General features: G+C 39.9%; 2 protein-coding genes across 3 annotated transcripts; one reads left to right on the top strand and one right to left on the bottom strand.

Moving 5' to 3' along the window:
• Window positions 1–44: 44 nt before the first annotated feature.
• Window positions 45–7,469, top strand: LOC110040206 (guided entry of tail-anchored proteins factor 1-like). Of its 2 annotated transcripts, XM_089277970.1 has the most exons (7): window positions 45–373; window positions 479–574; window positions 2,839–2,908; window positions 3,338–3,405; window positions 4,253–4,367; window positions 4,800–4,929; window positions 5,981–6,144. In XM_089277970.1, exons 1-6 carry the CDS (start codon window positions 104–106, stop codon window positions 4,916–4,918), a joined length of 738 nt encoding a protein of 245 aa, XP_089134096.1. In that variant the 5' UTR covers window positions 45–103; the 3' UTR covers window positions 4,919–4,929; window positions 5,981–6,144. The 2 variants fall into 2 exon arrangements, with proteins under 2 accessions (XP_089134096.1, XP_020601061.2); XM_020745402.2 differs by lacking the exon at window positions 4,800–4,929 and having other exon boundaries at window positions 57–373; window positions 5,981–7,469.
• A 729-nt stretch (window positions 7,470–8,198) lies between these two features.
• LOC110040367 (uncharacterized) lies at window positions 8,199–18,861 on the bottom strand. Its single transcript, XM_089278151.1, has 4 exons — window positions 16,953–18,861; window positions 12,613–13,115; window positions 11,346–11,483; window positions 8,199–10,085 (listed from the first exon to the last, which is right to left on the bottom strand). The coding sequence occupies exons 1-4, from the start codon at window positions 18,847–18,849 to the stop codon at window positions 8,511–8,513; spliced, it is 4,113 nt and encodes a 1,370-aa protein (XP_089134277.1). The 5' UTR covers window positions 18,850–18,861; the 3' UTR covers window positions 8,199–8,510.
• Between the last annotated feature and the right edge of the window lie 497 nt (window positions 18,862–19,358).

Raw genomic sequence — 19,358 nt, 5'->3', positions numbered from 1 at the left:
AATTAAACGCCTACTTGAGAGCCATGTTTAAGGGACGTGTTTTGCGTGTTTGTTTGGCCTTAGTTTAGACTAACAAGAGCGGTAATCCACAAGAAGAAATGAAATGAAATTGATTAGTAGTTCGTGCTCATTTCCACTGCCATTTTACAACATTTTCAGTCAAAAAAACTTTCCATGGTTCAGTCACCACATCGAAATTTGCGCGCGAAAGTGTGGCCGTGGTTCTGTAAGGGAGCTGGGGCCGAGGAAAGTCACGGTAAAGACTGGGCAAAAGCATAAAAACAAAATGGCGATCTCAATGGTGGTGTTTGTGTTTTTATATGTTTTTCTGATGAGGATTCTTTATAAGACGTCCAGATTACTTGCTGAGTGGGTAAGAAATTTGTCTTTGTGGGTTATAACTTTATTTATTTGATGTATTTCGAGAGTAAGAGCTTGTAACATTCTTGTTTTATCGTTCATTCGTTGCTGCTCAAAGTTGCCAGGCGTCCGGACGGGTGAAGAACAAAATCAGCAACATTTGAGAGGCACAATCATGCAACTGAAAAGTGAACAACTGAGGATAAGTGCACAGGTAGCGTATCTATGTTGTTAACAATTTTTTTAGTCAGTGGCTAACGTCTTAGGCTGGCTTCTCGCCACTCTTAAGATCTCTTAAGTTTGGACAGCGGTTGGTCTTGAAGACTAAAAGATTCTACGCTGAAGAGAATGTAAATGGGTTGTGCATGAACTTGAATTGTACCTGTATATCATATCTACATGTATACCGTAAACTTCCGAAAGTAACGACCCCTCGAAGGTAACGATCCCCCGAAAGTAACGTCAAAGAAATGTGGCCGCTAATAAATACCGAAAGTAGCGAGCCCCCGAAAATAGTGGTCACCCCAAAACGCAGACCATGCAGACTGCAGACTGCAGACTGCGGACCGTGCAGACCATGCAGACTGTGCAGACCATGCAGACTGAGTACTTTTTTGTCTAACACTTGACTCGCACCTTTTCGGTTCTAGTTACAAAATGTGTTCAATATATCTGACAGTTTGTTATTTATCCACAGGCTGCACAAACTCATCATCTGACTGTTGATTAAATAGACCCCGACCACGATTGATAGACTTTGTATGGGAAATTCCCTTTAGTCCTAAATATACCAAAATAAAACATAGAAATAAACTTCACTAACCTCAACATAGGGTGTTCTTCCATACATTTATTTTAATGTATGCAAATTGCTACTATTTTAAACGTGTTTGTGGTTTGCAGTTTCATTTCTTTCATTCAATTTGTTGTTCTTCTTGTTTTTGCAATTTCTGTGGTGTTTGTTTCTCCTCATAAATGAAGCAAGGACGCTGAATCAAAGCAACATCGTCCCAAAAATTACCTTTGCATCACAAAGCAACATACCATACTCATTAGACTGCAAGTATTCCCTCCTTCCCTTAGCTTAGTCCATTGAGCGTGACCGTAAACAAACCTCAAGGAAAAAAATTCTGTGCGCAATTACTTCTGCCCGGATTGCTTTCACATCATGCACGATGGACCAACCGAAAGAGGGACCTCTCTTAGTCTAAATCACCATAAAAACCCCACTGCCATACGGCCAGATAAATTTACCATCACATGAACTCGTCACGGTAACCGTATTGCACAAAGAATTTCAAACGATAGTCGTTTTTCTGTAATCTTTACATGCACTCGGCTTTTTTGGCATGATCATGGTAACATTCCAACAGCCATTTGGAATTACATTTGGTACACCAACAGTAGAAAATGTACATCTTACGTGTTACATTACATTACAAGTGAAGTTTATTTCTACATTTTAAAATAACTTTACTTAAGTATATTTAGAACTAAAGGGAGTTTCCCTTACAAAGTCTATAGCGCGCTCATTTATTGAGTCAACAGTCACATACCGAGCTGGCGCAGCCTAGTGCCTGAGTGTGCATAAATGGTGATAAGAACAAACACTCTGATATATAACTGAACACTATCTTGTGGCGAGAGCCAAAACAAAATGCATGTCAAAAGTAAATGCAAAAACAAGAATAAGAAAAAAACATACCGGTACTCAGTCTGTACAGTCTGCATGGTCTGCATGGTCCGCAGTCTGCGGTCTGCAGTCTGCGTGGTCTGTGTTTTGGGGTGACCGGAAAGTAGTGACCCTCCGGAACTTTCAAAAGATCATTTACATCACACAATAGTGGTAAAGATAACAAGCACAAATGGCAGCGAATATGATGCAACTGATTTACCGGTAGGCCATGTACCGGATTTAGGTTTGCCAAAGTTCTACACAAGCCATTGCTACAAAATAATACCAATATATCATTCTGCATACCCGGTCAAAGCAGGAGTGTACCTGAGGGTGTGTGGGTGCAAGGAAGAGCAATGGAGATTCCTTGTTCCTATGATATCACTGTAAAGAAAGGAGTTAAAGGGCTCAGAAAAGAACGCTGAGAGAAACTTGAACAACTCATCCCTACAACTGACAACACTTGTAGACTTGAAGAGACCATGAAACTGGAATGACAAATTTTATGTCGTTTTTGAACAAATGTTTTGTTTCGAGTTTCCATCTCTCATTTCGGAGAAAGAGCTTGCCGGCATCAATATCAAATAATGTTTTTTGCTCTTCAAAAGTAAAAACTCACAAACCCCCAAAAGTAACAACCCCCTGAAATTAGTGAGCCCCAAAGGCTGCTAATTCTAAAAGTAGTGAGGGTTCATGTTACTTTCAGAAGTTTATAGTATGTACTGTACATTTTATTATAAGGATAAAAGAAAATCAAAAGTGATATTTAAGTTAACATTTTACTTTAATTTGAATCTTTTTAGGATGAGTTTGCTCGATATATGCGACTTCAAAGGCAGATAAACAAGTTAAGTGAAGAGCTCTCCCAGTTAGGTAATGCAATAATGTTCGTGTCCGTATTTGGTAATTAAAGTATGTTGGTAATCATTACCTGTTCAGGAAAAAATCAAATACATAGTACGTTTTAAGAAATAGAAAACATGTGCTGTGTTTCTATCAAGTTATGAAAACAGGGGTGCAAGTTTGGGAGAACGAGAAATGATGTGAGAACCTGAGTCGACAGGCGAGTGCTTCCACAGTTTTTTTTTAGTTCTCCCAAACTTCCATGATAGAAACACGGAGAACATGTTTTCTTATTTCTTTTGGAAAATTCAGCTTTGATATACAGTTAACATTGTCTACTGAGAACAAATTGATGGTTTTGTTCATGGATAGATCTTTCCAGATGTGAATCCACAATTCTAAGGGCCATTACAATAACTATAGCATATTGTTACTAACCATTAAATATTATTCTCTCAGTGAAGCAAAGAGGTGGGAAGGTATCAAGGAGACGGAAAATACTAACAGCAATTTTTATGGGAATCCTGGTTAGTGTGATCATTTTCACATTGAATTTTTGTGGGAATTTCTTTGCAGCCAACCTTAAGCAAGGTACAGTTAGACCTTGCTATCTTAACCTCCCTGCGATGCACAAGTCAAATCATTTACCCTTGGATATGCTTTTTCGGTTATTTGCTATGGCCCCCACTCTCTCCACCCCTCTCTTTTTTAATTCCTTGAAAGTTTGAGATTGAAGGATTGAACTGTGACTGAAGTTTAATACTATAATGACTGAAGTAATGCAAGTTTAAAGCATGACAGTCAAATAGCTAGTCAGAGCACACTGGACCCTGCATCTGAAAGCAGTGCAGTTTCAAGCCTTGGTTAGGATGAACTGATTATTAGCCACAGCCTCTAAACAGAGACCAGACTCAATAGAATGGCAAAATCTAGCCACCTAGGAGTATTTTGGGCATTAGAAAACATTTAGCTGAGTGCAAGCTGACAGAGTTTGGGGAGGGTGATGGGAATCAAAGCTTCAATACTCCCAGTTGCTTTCCACTACTACAATCTTCAGATCTGCTGCCACCTTGGACATAATTACAGACTTAATCATATTGAATAATGCCTGAGATATCACCACTGCACAGACCAGCTACTGGGTTGGTAAAGGCTTAAGTAATGCTTTATATTTATTTGTTTAATTAAACATGATATCACTTTTTATGATACTGGGAGTTATTGATTAAACGGAAATCATGGAGGTATCTAGTTCTTGCAGTTGCTTAGTAGTTTATCATCCTTACCTACTGGCTGTTGTCAGTGTATTTTTTTTTTCTTGCAGTAACTTTTACTAATTTATGTTTTTTCTCATTTGTTTCATCTTATTTCTAGGCTGTCTGCCACATGGCATTTCTCTTCACATACAGGGAAGACCCTGTAGTAGTGTTACCTGCAGAGTGGTTCCATCCACTGAACAGTATTCTGGCTTTCCCAACTGGCATAACTGGTAAGTGTTGACTAAAAAGTGATGTAAAAGGTGAAGTGTCCATTCAACCCAATTGGCCCACCAATGCTGGCATTTTTATCTGGTGTCAGTAACTTGAAGCTGCAAGGAGTATAATTTTTACTTCCCAGGTAGGGATGCTTGGACTTCCTTCATAGGATGTGATTGTGGTAATCAGAAGTCCACTGAACACTACCATAAATAAGTAACCATGTATCCCTGGATTTTATTATTAAATGCTCAAGAAATCAATGAAAGGACAATTATACAAATTTCTTGAATGTTTTTTAAACAGTTGAAACCAAGGTAAACCGACTTTCAATGGGGTCTTCAGTATTCTGTATCTTCTGCCCTTTCCCCCTTTCTTCCCCCCTCCACCAAAGCAATCTTTGCATGTGATTCTGAGGGAAATAAGTTCTTTTATCTTCTTCTCAGCTCGTGAGCGGGCGGAATTCAACAAATCCTGCAATCTGATTGGTTCCCGGAACGGGTGGAATTTTCTCATCCGGACCGCCACAGCGGGCGGAATCCGTCGAGTTGATCTATTTCCGTGAACGAATTAGCGGTAATCGTCAATCTTTTGCCCATTTTACACTTCCATAGCCGATTAATCAACGCAAGTTTATTTCTATTCACCTTTAAATGGCAAGGAAAGTCACTGTAAGTAAATTCAATTGAGTTTTTTGAAGTTGTGAAAGTTTGTTTGGCTGTTTGTAGCTCGGCGCTGTAATGGCGCGTAATCCTGCCTGTCTCTCTCTGTACAATTTTAAGTACAAAATGAGTCAATTTCAGTCGAGTTTACCTCTCCGATCGTTGCCGGATTTGAGAGAATTTCTGTGGAATACACTTCACGAATTTCCTCGCTACCTGCTACTCAATTTACGGTAGAAAAGTCTGATTTGGAGTGATTCGCAACGACTGACAGAAATTGTTTTTGTAGTAGACCTTCAACCTTTGCACGAAATTTCACACCGGAAAAACACTTTTGGAGAACTTAAATGGTGAACTAAATGCGACTAACATAAAGTAGTGCGGTATAAATCTGTTCTTTAATACATCTTTCTTTGTCTAGTATCTGAGTTACTCGCCCGTTCTCTCGTTAGATTTTTTACGAATGGTTTGCAGAGTCTGCAGACGGCGCGTAAGCCAATTCAATGACAAAGCCGCGAAAACAAACCCACTAGTAAGCCAATTTACCGCAAGAAAAAAAGATAAACATGTTATTGTCCGGCTTAGGGTCGGTCCGTATAGTGAAAAACTGTGACCTCGGGCACTCACTCACTATACGGACCTCCCAGCCGGCCAATAACATATATGAATATTGCTGAATTGTCCTTTAAAAAGTCTTTGAATATTGTACTGGTCCTTGAAAGTAAGGCCTGACATCTGTATGAGACGTGTAAATTACCTGGCAACTTTATTTTGTTTTTTGTATGATCCATATCAAATAGGCAGTTGGAATAATTACATGCTCATTTGCTAGATTTCAAGCTGTCCTAGTAGTCAGTCAGTCAGCTGCACTTTAGTAGGAAAACTCTCACTGGTAGGTTTTCTTGATACATGACAACTCTTTGTTATTACAATTATTTTTTTTATTATTTTTCTGAATGCTACAGGTGCCATTGGACTTCCATGCTGGATTGTCACATCAAATAAAATCATCTCCACAGTACTAATTTAGTATGCAAGATGGAAAGTGGGATTGAAAGCTCATGTCTGTAGACTTTCACAGACTGCCACGGATGATCACAAAATGAAAGGCACCCTCATTGGCTCTGTAGTACTGATTTACAGTATGGTAAAAGTAGAGCTAAACCCGTTTTACCGGCCAGGATTGTCTTCTGAATGAGGCTGGGATGTCTGTGAATAGCAAGCTGTAATCAGCATGGTTTCAGCTGAGCAGAATGATAGGAAAAGAACGTAGGACAACTGTGCACTACGGACGTAATTTTATAATTTTAAATCTAAGTCTTATTTATAAGCAATAGGTGTAAGATTGGTGTCTCTTCTGGCTGAAAAGTAATACTATCTTACTATTTAATTATTCAACCTGTTCCATCCTGCAAAAAACAACAAAAACAAAACACTAAAAAAGTTAGGTCATCAGTTGTAAAACAAATGTAGGGACCTGACTCTTACCCAGGAAGTTTTACAGTTAATAATAATAACAATAACAATAACAATAACAATAACAATAACAATAACAATAACAATAACAATAACAATAACAATAACAATAACAATAACAATAACAATAACAATAATAATAATAATAATAATCGAATATTTCCTCAGGATAACCCTTCAGTACAAAGTACTGTTATCAACGGGGTCCTGCTAAGAATTAAAAACTAATAAGCAAGAATTATTAAGATATATAAAATAAGATACATATTAAAAACCGTTAAAAATACAATAGAAATTACAAGTAATAATCGTCCAAGGCTTTCCTAAATAAAACTCTAGAATTAACGTTTCTTAAACTTAAAGGCAATAAATTAAAAATCGAGGCACCTAAAAAAGAAAAGCTACGGCGGGCAAAATCCAGTCTGACTTTGGGTAGTTTTGCTGTTTTCAAAATAATCACTTTTTGGGGGAATTTCAAGGGGAAATCCAGAAGTAGGGCGCCTCCCTAGCTCGGCTTTCATATAACGTACTTACCGTCTAACAAGTCTGTCCAGGCTTATGTCAAGTAATTTTTCCCGCCAGCAGTCCATGGACCAGACCCAGACCAGTTTTTGGTATCACATCAAGGGACAAGTGGCGAGTGCTATCGGTTGATACGAGTCCTTAAGATGTTTTATGAATTCGATTACGATAACCTTTCTAGACGAGTAGCTTTCATTTAGCTTTTTTAATTTGAAATATCTCAAAATATCCATTTAGCTTAGAAACGAGGCTCCAAAAAATGGCCTCAATGGAGCTTTGTGAGCAATTTTCACGTTTATGAAAACGCGGGGGAAAACGTGAATGAGAACTGTATTTTTCATTGTTGTAATACATTGTACTTGTACACTAGCAGTCGTATACTTTTAGATAATTCTGTATTTGATCTTGTAAAACATGTTCACTTATGTACGTAAATTATAGAAGATTCGTGAGAAACCGAGTGCCTGTAGAAAATGCTGAGCGCGTTTAAAAGGTCATGAAAGGCGCGCTAAACTTCGGTACCTTTGAGGTGTACGTGAACGTCAAGCCAATGCCATAAACGGCAAATCTCCACCGCTGATGGGAATTAAAAGGATAACTCACTGAGTGCGGCCCCTTGGGACATCCGCCCGAGGACGGCAAGGAGAAAAGGGACTGAAAAGAGTGCAACCCCCTCGTCCCAAACTTTTACTTATTTTTCTTCAGGAGTCACAATCGTCGCAAAGCGTGAACCCTTTTCGCCTCTGGTAGAAGAGAAACCGAAGAAAACCTTTGGGACCAGGATGCGTTCCTTTCCCCACCAGATTGCTAAAATAACTGAAAATTGACCCTGGAAGTGAGAACCAGTGGGATAGTCGTGATAGATGCCAAGATTTTCATTTCGAGAGCGTAGGTGGCGCGAAAGGGGTTAAGGCGAGTGACACAAAAGGAAAAGAGGGTGATGAAGCAGTATTACTGGACTGTCCACGTAGTTCATCCAAGAAAATTTGAGACTGAACTACATTGTATCTCCAAAGTTCCTGATATCTTTTTCTTGGTTTTGTAATTTTTCTTACAATTTGCTGGTACAACGTTAACCAAATGTGAGATTCCCAGATATGAGTTTACTTCTCAAAGGCATTGCCTGACAAATCCGACTGTCATCCCCATCTTACTTGTTCCCCAAATAATAAAATAAAACTCCTGTACGATTTGAAAAATATTTTATTGAGTGCGTTGCTTCATCGATCAATGCACAAGATCTTCTCGACTGACTATTTAGAAACCTGACTGAAAATGAAGAATCGCAAGGTCACTTATTGCTATGACATTTAAAGACTGATTTGAAATATTGGAATTTAACGAATGGATGTGAAAATAAAAGCAAAGCAAAGTAAAGATGTTTTTCAAAAGTTATGTTTTGTTTATAAACAATCTAACGATCTTGTACACGAAATGGATAATTTTGCATCTCTCAAATATATATAATATAGTTATACGGAATTTAAAAAATTCGCATTATAGAATAACCTCTTCGATCTCGTCATCAATGTCATCGAGCGCGTTGTCTACGGCGCGAACGTTTTTCTCGGCGCTCTTTCCAATGCTTTGTAGATGTTTCCGTCGAGGAAGCAACGAATCTTCTTGAGATTGTGGTTGGCTGGATTTTCGTGCTACATTTACTTTGTTTTCCCAGGGATAGTTAGATTTGTCTTTATTGAAAGCGGAACTGTCTCCGAACAAAGGGTTGCCTGTTGGTTTCACCTCCTCGTTCGTGAAAAGATCATCGCCAAATAAGGAGGTTGCTTTACCCGTGAAACCCTTAGCTCTTCGACCTTGCGCGGGGCTAGTCCTTGCACTGATAACATTTCCGTTTGGTTGGCTTGTTGAAGTCTTGTTCGACGTAGCTCCAAATGAGGGATTATAGTCCCCGAAGATCACGCCGTTTTGTTCTTTTTCTGGGATATTTTTCTTCCCGGCGCCGAAATCAAGACCACTGTTTCTGCGGTTCGTTTCTTTTTTCGCACCAAAAGACGGATTATAACTTCCGAAGGACAAGTCGTCCTTATCTTTGGCGTCTCTTTTAGCGGCAGCTCTCCTGCCAAGCGTAGGTTTGTAAGAACCAAAATTCAGATCATCCGATAAAGAGTCTTTGGCGTCGGGTTCCTGCGACGCGTGCGCAGGGATCCCATGATGAAGATTGTCCACAGTCTGTTTAAAATCGTAGGAGTATCGGCTCTGTTTCGAGCCCGCGCTTACTTTCTTTCTGCCACCGCTCGCGTCGGAGAAGATATCATCTTCGGAAGCCGCCACATTCGCCGCAGGCTTGGCCGGCTGTGCCTCCGTTTTTGCAGGTTTGTCGCTTTGCAGGAAGATCGGAACCTTTTTAGGTTTGTCCTCGGCGGCAGGTGGAGCTGTAGCTCCTATTTTTTGTATAACACCGTTCGATTTGTCGCTACCCGTATCAATTGCACGCATGCGAGCCAACAACAAATCCTTCTTGCGTCTGATTTCCGCTTCTTCTTCAAGTCGTTTTTCCTCTTCCTCTTCCTCTCTTTGCTTTCTTGCGCGTTCTTGTTCTTCTCGTTGTTTCTGTAACTGTTCCTCCTCTTCTCGCTTTCTTCTTTCGTGTTCTTCCTCTCTCCTTCGTCTCTCCTCCTCCTCCTCCTGTCTCCTTTTTCTTTCTTCGTCTTCTTCCATACGCCTTCGCCGCTCGTCTTCCTCTCGTCTCCTCCGCTCTTCCGCTTCCTTTCTCAGCCTATCTTCATCATCCGTCTTGTCACGTCTCACCGACTCCGGGACTGCGGGTTGTCCTTGTTGAACTCCAGATGTGTCAGATTTCACAACCACATCGTTTCCTTCGTCAGTTATGACCGAGCCAGAATCACTCGGCGCATTTGTTAGGAACACGTTTGTTCTTTTCTCTTCCTTTGCGCCCGCCGATTTTTTAACGTGAATCGCGGGGGCTGTTATGGCGGGCGCAGGAGAAGCCGCAGTGGCCGCCGGAAGGGCTGGTAAAGTTGTGCCTTTCTTCTTGTGCTGGGTGATGTGGTAATGGTAGATATTCTTTTCGTCCAATTCTCTTTCTTTTTCCTGTTAAAGGTAGGAGAAGAAAATTAACTAGGACCCACAAACATGCATTTCAGTTCCCTCTCGGGTTTTCCAGAAAAACCTACGTACTAACAGACAAACGAAACAGGTACACAAATCCGAGCGAGTGAGTATAATCGTTTTAGAGAGCACTGATCCATGGGATGGAAAATTTCAACTGAAGGATACGGGAGAATAAAACGATAACTGACTGCTCCGTATCTCATGTCCCATTCCCGACGTAAAAGTTGTACAATGAAATTTAATTAAACTATGTAAAATTAGTGACCATTTTTCACTTATATGTAGCTTAGACTTTTCGCCTGATTCTCACACGTTTGTTTGTCGTTCACTCTTGTCAGATGTCGAACCATTTAAAAATCAAGCTAAAACTGTTTAGGAAGTTTCCTTTTTGGTTGGTATTTGTTTTCCCTACAGTGTACACATATAGTACATTCACGGCAATGAAAATTCAGTCCTTCAAACAGAAATAGATCTTACTTCAAACTTGGGCAGTAAATTAAAACACTTACCCCCCCCCCCCCCCCTCCCCTCCTCCCACCCTCGTCCTAAACAAAGAACAATTTCCCTGACTAACACAGTGGATAGCTAGAGGCTATTTCCTGCGTTGCAATTACATGTAGATAAAAATATCTTGGCCGAGAGAAACTTTTACCGGAAAACTTTGCGCTGCACAGGTAAAAAGAGAAAACAATTTACAATTCACGCAGGTCACGCGGAAAAATTGGCTGAGTTGCAAGGGAGGAGGGGTGGAAGCCAAATCGGAATATGAATACAGTTAAAACTGACGTTGATATGGAAAACTGAAATAAATACTGGATTAAAATTTAAAGGACTTTGAAACGTTTTGATCAAGAATAAAGAATAACTCTCACAGAGAAATGAATAATGAATGCCGATCCATAAATAGAAGTTGAAGACTCTTTCATGAAAGAATAAGAATAATGAAGTATTCATGTCATGTTGAATTGGATCAAAACATCATTAAATCTACATAAATTTCAAGGCAATTTTTCTCAAGAAAACTCTGTCTCCAAGTACTATTTTGCACGGAGAACAGTTGATGTTGGCCGTAAAAACTGTGAGAGGATCCACTGATCATTATTTTCTATGGGTGCGAGCAAACAAACCTCGGAATTGCTACATTAAATAAGCTCCAGCTGCCGGGAGCGAGCGAACCTTGCGGACAACGTTGCTACATGAAGCCCGTAGAACGCAAAAAAATATGAACGATTTCCTCACCTTGAGTCGATCGCGGAGCGATCTAAAATCCTCCTGCACTCTTTTCAGCTCTTCCTTGGCTTGTCTGTAGCGTTCTCTCTGGTCCTTCATCTCTCGTTGTCTTGCCTTCTCTTTTAAAGTGACTGATTTTTCTAGATCCTAAAAAACCGTGAGAATAAAGTAGCTGACTAAAACACTTCAATACGTATGTAGGTTATTAACCAATACAGGTGAAAGGTTTTCTATTGAAAGAATCATTTGATGAAATGCAATCCCGGGAGGTCGGAAAGTTGTCGAAAGTGTTGTCGTGACGACGAATTAGAGAGGGAGTAGTAAAAGCGACGTTATTTTGAGTTTTGTTCATTACTTTGAAAGCAGCTTCGCGTGGTTTCCTAAAAATTAAATGCCCGCAGCTGCAAAAACAACCGCGTAATATTATTGTGTTATTTTTCACGTCAACGGTTAACTTAATAGATCTGCACTCCTTAAAAAACAAACATCAACTTCTTTAATACATAAAGCATCCTGAATTTTGTCCGCTTTTTATCAAGCCCATCATCTCTGAGAAAAACTCTTTTATTGGCCATATTTCCCCTCGGCAGGCGAATAATGCGTCTCAGACGAAACGTTGTGTCTTGGTAGATATGGAAATAAGGCTTATTAAACGTCACACGAGCTCAACGAAATAAACGAACCTGTATAACGACCAAAATTTGCATCAAGCGACCAACAACTAGCTTCTTGTCAACACGAGTTTTATGTGTGTCGTATCTACCTAGACACACTTGTCAAACGTCCGAGACGCATTATTAGTCTTCCAAGGTATATACGGCCAATATCTTACTTTTGCAAAGTAAATACGGCCAATATCTTACTTTAATTGCAACGAATACATTCAGGTACACGGGTTACATGTAATGGGTTGGCAGCTAAAACAGAGACTTACATCTTGCGATTACAATGCGCGAAGAAAAAAATTGTGTGGCAGACGAATGGCATTCAGTGTGTGAGAATCGCTTATTTCCCGGGGATGATTCGCTCATTTCTGTAACCTCTATTACGATTCATTCGCTTTTATTTTTCTTGAAGGGAACATGTAGGGGCATGGTTCTGGGAACTGTTGGAGTTCAGTTCGTTTCTCGTTAACACCGTGTTTTCAATTTGATATGTACATGTAGCGTGTGATATAGACGGGGTTCTAATTATAAGATAGACCAATTTGAGGAGGTGAATTCCCCCCAGAAACAGTTTACAGCGTACATGTACAGTATACATTCCGTCGACTTACTGTTATCTTTTTGTCCTTTTCAGCCATGTTGTTTTGGAGTTTCTCCAACTTTTTCGCCAGTGCCGCACGTTCCTCAAGTTTTTTGTCCTGTGATAGTTCACGGTAACTCGAAACTTTGTCACGCAATTTCTGAATCTCATGGTCACGATCTCGGGACTCTTTGTCTTTCCTGTGCAAAATTTCCTGATTTCTTCGCAGCCGTTCTTTTAAAGTGTGCATTTCAGCACTGTGTCTTTGAAGCAACATTGGTAAGCTTGCTTCCTCCTCATCAATTTTCTTAATTTGCCTTTCTTGGCGATGGCTAACTCTTTTCAAAGACTTATTCTCGTGCTTTAGTTCTTCGATTTCCTGCTGCATTTCTTCCACAATGTTGTGCAGCCGTGAAACTTTGTTCCTGTTGGCTGATAAAACGCGTCTCATCATTGAGCTCTCGCCACCCACAGTTTTAGTGGTCATCTTTGAACTGGCTGAATGACTTTTCTTGGTTTTATTTTTGGCAGGACCTAAGATTAAAATAGTTGATAATTTAATATACAATAAGTACAAACTTCGAAACGAGTATAATAAATGTTAATATTGTTTTTCAAATAAGTTTCTGAATAAGACAACACAAGCAGAAAGAAGACAGCATAAGCTTAAATAAAAACCAAGTTATTTCCCTCATGAATACAAGGTCTGCTAACATTTTTCCATATCGATATTCACTCTAACAGGTATGCAGCACTTTAAACAAAATAGACATGCTCTTCCCAACCACCCAACCCAACCCCATAGAAAAATATATTGTTTCTTTCCAGTTTTGTAGTGCGTACATGTATGTCATCTTGAAAATATCGTTCTTAAACATACTTATTTTCTTTGGAATGAAAAAGCTACAAATATGAAGGCATAATTTTTTAACTGCAACCGTAAACATCCACAGCACAACCATAAATTGCTGTGTGATACGACAGCTAAAAACGGCAAAAACAAAAATAAAACAGCACCAGAATTTTACAAATTACTCAAAGAAAAAATAACGGGTGGATTGGTAAGCCTGTCAAGTAAGACAGTGTCCTGCCCACAGAAGCTCAACTTGCGATATTCCCATTCCTGGAAGATCAAAGGAGAGTCTGCTCGCGGGGTAGTAAGACATTACAGCACACTGGACCAAACAGAGTCATTGACAAAGCCATGTGACCTGAAAACCTCCACATACTAAACCCATATTCCTCACTGTTTGAGAGAAAATATTTTCTGCTTCATTTTTTTGTCCGTTGGTTTCTTTCTCCACTGGGTTCCTGGCTACCCTGTGCCCTTCCATTAAAAGGAAACCCTACAGTGCCGCTTAGAGACAAGCAATACATTGAACATGTCTATTCATTAACGAAAGGCACCGCGTCATTGCGTTGGTGCAATTTTCAGAACATGCTTGTCAACACAATTTTCATCAATGCACTTTGCCTTTGATATTCATTTTTTCACCTCCAGCTTATTAATCTTACATTGTGCTCTACCAATATTCTTTAAACTGATAGATATAAACATGCATGAATTTCCCTCACTGACCAAAGCAACCTGTAGGTAAAACAAGAAATAGCCCCTGGTCCGCTGGATGGTAAGTTACTTTAACAATCTTATGTTTGAGAACATATGGTGCACAGCCATCAGACAACATTGATAAAATTAAAGAAAAACAGCACTACCTATGCGTCCAACCACATTTCTTACCAAAAACTAATGCCTTTAGAATATTAATGAAAGAAATCAAGCTAAGCAAAAAGAATTCCCTGAATCAACAGCAGCTTGACACCAGAACAAACATTTTCTTTAATTAAGACTTTAGAGTTGATCACATCAGGGGATTCTGGCTTCATACTGATATAAAATCCTAAATCTCATTTATGTTTTTATGCTGTTGTTGTTATTTTTTGTTTTCATTTTGCATTTGAACTACAAAGGATATGTGTACATGTAGCTTTAGCTGTATTGTATGCTTGAAAGATCATAGATCACATGATTTCTTTTCAACTAAAATTCTGCCATCACTTCTGTCAATAGAGGCTTAAGGTTATGCAGTAATTAAGATTAATTAATTATTTATAATATAAATTTCTCAAATTAAGAAATCAAAGGTGTTGTTAAGAGACTACAAGTTTCCCAGAATAAACAGCAAACTTCCCCTTACGATTATTAAATTTCGCTCAAATTGGCGGATAACTTAAGGCAAAAATTACTCCTATTACGTTAGTTAAGCCTCCATGTAATGTTCATGTGTATTAAATAAACATATCGAAAATTGGCCGATGCTATTTTTGCATGTACTTTCTGATCTTGTCTGTGTTCCATCCATGAATGCGTATTCTCACTAGTACTGAAAATTTTAACCTAAACTTAGAAGGAAAATAAACTATTTCAACGAAAATCGCTATTGTTATGAGAAAATCATATCATGCTTTTTTACTCGATTCACAGTTGAAAAGTAAGTCTTGTTTGTGTCTATCAAAATCACATCAAACTCAACGATGCGACGAAAAAGTCAAACGGAAATTTACCTCTGTTTGTCCCGTATGCACTTCTGTATGAAGCGAGCGAATCTCTCCTTGAAGAGGCCTTCTTAGAACGCGATCGGTATTTTGGTGGCGAGTCAGATGGTGATCTCGATGTCGATCGAACCCTCTCAGACATTCGAGATTCTCGTCTCGAAGATCTCCGAGTGGTAGATTCCTTCGCGGGGCTTTCGTCGTCGAAATCATCTTCGTAGCTATCGTAGTCGTCAGAATATCTGCCGGACATTTCTCGCTTTTCTTTTAATTTTTCTCTGGCAAGGAGGCTTTCCTTCCTCGTCGCAGAAATTACTGAAGTTTTCTTCGATGTCACTCTGTCCAACGCCGTGAAATCTGCCTCATTGTTGTACGACGAATTCAAACCGATGTTAGACAAGAACGGAGGATTTTCGAATTCTAGAGTCATAACAGGACTCTAGGTCTGATAGAAAGTAATTTTTGTAGTGAATATTTTGATCGCAGCATCAAAACTTTGCGCAAATTCACTATGTGTTGTTCGCACGACTCAAATATGGCGGCTGCTCAATGTTGTGTTGTGCGTGACGTCAGGTTGCCAAAACACCTCGTAGTCACGGAGACCGGAAAACAATCTTGATCCCAGGCTCTCTCTCTCTCTCTCTCTAGGTTCCAGTTCACCGCGGTACTAAAAGTGCTTCTTATCGTGGTGTACAATCAACGAAATGTGAAACTCTCTGAAAGGTGCAGATTTCGGACAAATTGCTTCGTTTTAATTCTCGCTTATGAAGATTCTTCAGAAGCGATTCTTCAGAAGAAATGTGCACTGTATCATTAGTCTTTCATTTATATTCATCGGGGGTTTTAAAATTGATTTTAAAAAAAATAATAATACCTAGTTTAATTTCCGAAGTGTTCCAGATTCTTAATAAATGTTGCGGGGTTTTCTCTCGATGGGGGCCTAAGATACGGGATTTTATTTTTACGTTGTCTCATTCATCCGTTCATTCATTCATTCATTCATTCATTCATTCATTCATTCATTCATTCATTCATTCATTCATTCATTCATTCATTCATTCATTCATTCATTTATGCATTCATTCACTTGCATCACTGGAAAAGTATTATACGGTGCAGGTTGCTAAAAAATTAAATAATTCGTCTCAGGAAAAAAATTCGTCGAGTTAAACCAAGGGAAAGAATGTAGTTACGAGGCCAAACTAATTGTTTAGTTAGTTCTCTAAGTAACTTTTGCCTTGTCGTATTTCTCTTCTCCTCAATTATTTTTTTACAATAACTGTGGAAACTCTCGCCGGTTAATTCGCTAAGTTTCATTGTCAATAATGGGACAGACACGTGCATTTATAATTTATGTGATAATCTATTGTAAGAAACAAATTGACCACAGTTTTTCATGCGTCTGTCCTGTTATTGACAATACATTTCGTCAAAACATGGTCAAAGTAGTCTGCGGATCCACTCGGCTATTGCTACGTGGATCCACAGCTACTTGACAATGTCATGATGAAATTCATGATCAATAACAACACAGAAGTATGAAAAACTGACCTCAATTTGTTAAAAGTATATGATCTATTGCTACCGCGCCTCCTACAAGCAGCGAGCAAGCATGTTTTGGGTCATGTAGCGGCTCTCGTAAGTCTCACGTGAATGACTCGATACCCTTTGAGAGAACAATAAAACAAACAACAGAAACAATGCAACTAGCCCTAAAACAACAACAGCTATACATTGTGACGACAAATAGCATAACAAGCTTATGAAGGCTGCTACACTTCCTCATCTTTTACCAAATCCGAGACGATGTCCACTTACCGCGTCGACGATAGCGCGGGGCAGGAAGATGCGCCTTTTTTCCAGTAATTACAGGTGGATGATTGGCAGCTGTCACTCGCTCAATCAACGATGTTTTTCTAGAGCTTTGGCTTAGCGACAGTGAACTGCGAGTAGACCGGGTAGTACTGACAGGCCTTGTGCTGGACGTCGAGGCCCGTTCAGTTTCCACAGCGCTCCACCGGCTGCTAGCTCTGTCGCTGTGGTCGCTTTCTGGCGGCTTCGGGCTAGACTGTTCCTCGCCTCTGCTCTCCGTACGACTTCCAAAGAAGGCAGAATCACTGGTAATTATTTTTGTGGGGTTTTCGATGTTTGATTTGTCAAATGAAACCTGTTTTACAGGTCTTCGCTTTCTGCGAACAATTTTCATTTGAAGTTTAGTCACCGCAACAGAATTGTCACTGCTTATCGAAGTCTTTCTTGTCAACTGTCTTCTTATAGCAATTTTCTTTCCTGTCAAATTTGAAGCAGATCGTTGCTTTTTCTCTTTTGATTTCGAATTTTTTGTCTCTACCAGGTTTGGCTTATTGGCGTTGCGCATATTTCTGGTTTTCAATCGTTTGCTACCCTTGGCTTTCTCTGGGACAACAGCAAGCTCTGTCACACCTTCACCGTTACTTGTAACACCAGCACCCGCGAATTCAGCCCAGTTTTTGATTGACACATCGGACTTCCCGCTGTTCATGGAAGTAGTTGATTTATTTCGTGAGCTGCTCTCCTGTCTGCTGTGTTCTCTGCGATCAAATATTGAACTCTCTACGTCATCAAACTCACTCAACACAACCGTCTTGGGGGTTGCGGATCTGCCACTGACTTGTCTACTACCCGGAGGGGTGTAATCACTAATTGCCTGTTCTTTTTCCGTAGGAACCTGTTCTTTTTCTACAGGTACCTCTTCTTCAACTTTTTCTGCTTCCACTTCTGTTTTTTCTTCAGCTGCAGCTTCAGGTTCCTGTTCCAGCAGCTCGTTTTTCTCGTTACCCTGACCTGAGCTCCCCCTGGGTGTCTCCTCAGCAGAAGTGGTAGGTGACTGTATACTTGCTTCTCTGTCGTCGTAAAGCGTAGGTATGCTACTTATACTCGCGTTTAAACTGCTTGTGTAATGAGTCAGTTCGTCTTCGCTTCTGGTGCCGGCTTGGACTTCCTCTTCATCCTCATTGTCGTCAGTTGAATCATCGTCGTCGTCGTCATCGTCATCGTCGTCGTCATCATCTTCATCATCATCATCGTCATCACTCTCAGATGCTGACGATCGGGCTGAGCCAGCAGTATCGTTGGAATCTACATCCTCTTTAATGCTCTTATTGGCTTTAGCTGGAACGGTCACATCACTGTCACTTTCAAGCGGGCTTGACGAAGATTCATCGGAATCTTCCTCAATTTCACTGCCTTCGTTTTCGAACTCGCCACCGCCTTCACTATCACGTCCATAGCTTTCCTCGTCGTTTTTCTGATCAGCAGGTTCAGTGGCTTTGTCATCGCCCAACAGTTCTTCCTTTTCGTTGAAAATTTGGTCGTTACCGGCTTTTGAACTCGTTTCTGCTTTAGCGGGTGTAGAGTCGTTTGGCGCAAGATTTGCTTCTCTGCGTTTACTCATGTTTTCTGGCACAACACACGTCGTAAGGTCGCTTGGTAACACCACTGCTGGATCAGTTGTTTGTTTCTCATTACCTCTCTGTTCATCGAGTGACGTTTTCAAAGCTTCGTCACTTATAAACTCAATACTTTCCCCGTCGCCCGCGGAACGAAGGCTTTTTGCGCTTTTAGATGTTCTTGTTGTGGAATTTTTCAAAGGAATTCGCTTTGTCGTCGCTTCTCTCTGGTGTTTCTTTAAATTCTCTTTCGTGAGAGGGGCCAGGTGCGCTTGAGTCAGCATCATTCACCCTATGGTTTGCGTTTGAAAGAGAATTATCGCTTTACAAATGATTTTCATCATGTCACACTTCTCCATTACTGGACATCTTTGTCATCTCCACGAAAAACTGTAGGATATGATACCATTAGCTGTATTCACAGTCCTGTCAAGTATGAGAATAGAAAGCGCACATACATTAGAGAGTACAATTCACATTATATTACCAAACAATAAAGCTCTAAATTTGCACCTTACGGAAGGACGCAGATGAAGCAATCGGTTTGAAGTTTTGCAGCAAAGTAATGTCAAATAACCTGAACTAGCGCGCGCTTTACATTAATTATTGTGTCGCTGAAACTCTGCTTACGAAAACAATCTTCTGACAGAATGAAATTTATCTCTAAAGCGCACGCTTGCAGTGCCACATAACATTTTCACAAACAGACAAGTTGCCACGGTTACTCAAATAACTTTTTTTTCTCCGTCTCTTGTTATTTTACAGGGTAATGTTTTGGTAAATTGAAATGGCTTTC

The sequence above is a fragment of the Orbicella faveolata genome, unplaced genomic scaffold, assembly GCF_042242905.1.
Source record: "Orbicella faveolata isolate gen_17 unplaced genomic scaffold, um_ofav_v1 contig_12, whole genome shotgun sequence".
Lineage (NCBI taxonomy): Eukaryota > Metazoa > Cnidaria > Anthozoa > Scleractinia > Merulinidae > Orbicella > Orbicella faveolata.
This window is presented reverse-complemented; position numbering and strand designations above follow the sequence as displayed.

Bases quoted from the DNA above. Each gene is read 5' to 3' on its own strand.
- LOC110040206 (XM_089277970.1), top strand. From the start codon at position 104: ATGAAATTGATTAGTAGTTCGTGCTCATTTCCACTGCCATTTTACAAC. The intron at 575-2,838 runs GTAGCGTATCTA...GAATCTTTTTAG, and splicing joins AACTGAGGATAAGTGCACAG to GATGAGTTTGCTCGATATAT. The intron at 4,368-4,799 runs GTAAGTGTTGAC...TCTTCTTCTCAG, and splicing joins TTTCCCAACTGGCATAACTG to CTCGTGAGCGGGCGGAATTC.
- LOC110040367 (XM_089278151.1), bottom strand. From the start codon at position 18,849: ATGATGCTGACTCAAGCGCACCTGGCCCCTCTCACGAAAGAGAATTTA. The intron at 11,484-12,612 runs GTAAGTCGACGG...ACGGTTTTTTAG, and splicing joins AAAAGGACAAAAAGATAACA to GATCTAGAAAAATCAGTCAC. The intron at 10,086-11,345 runs GTGAGGAAATCG...TACCTTTAACAG, and splicing joins CGCTCCGCGATCGACTCAAG to GAAAAAGAAAGAGAATTGGA.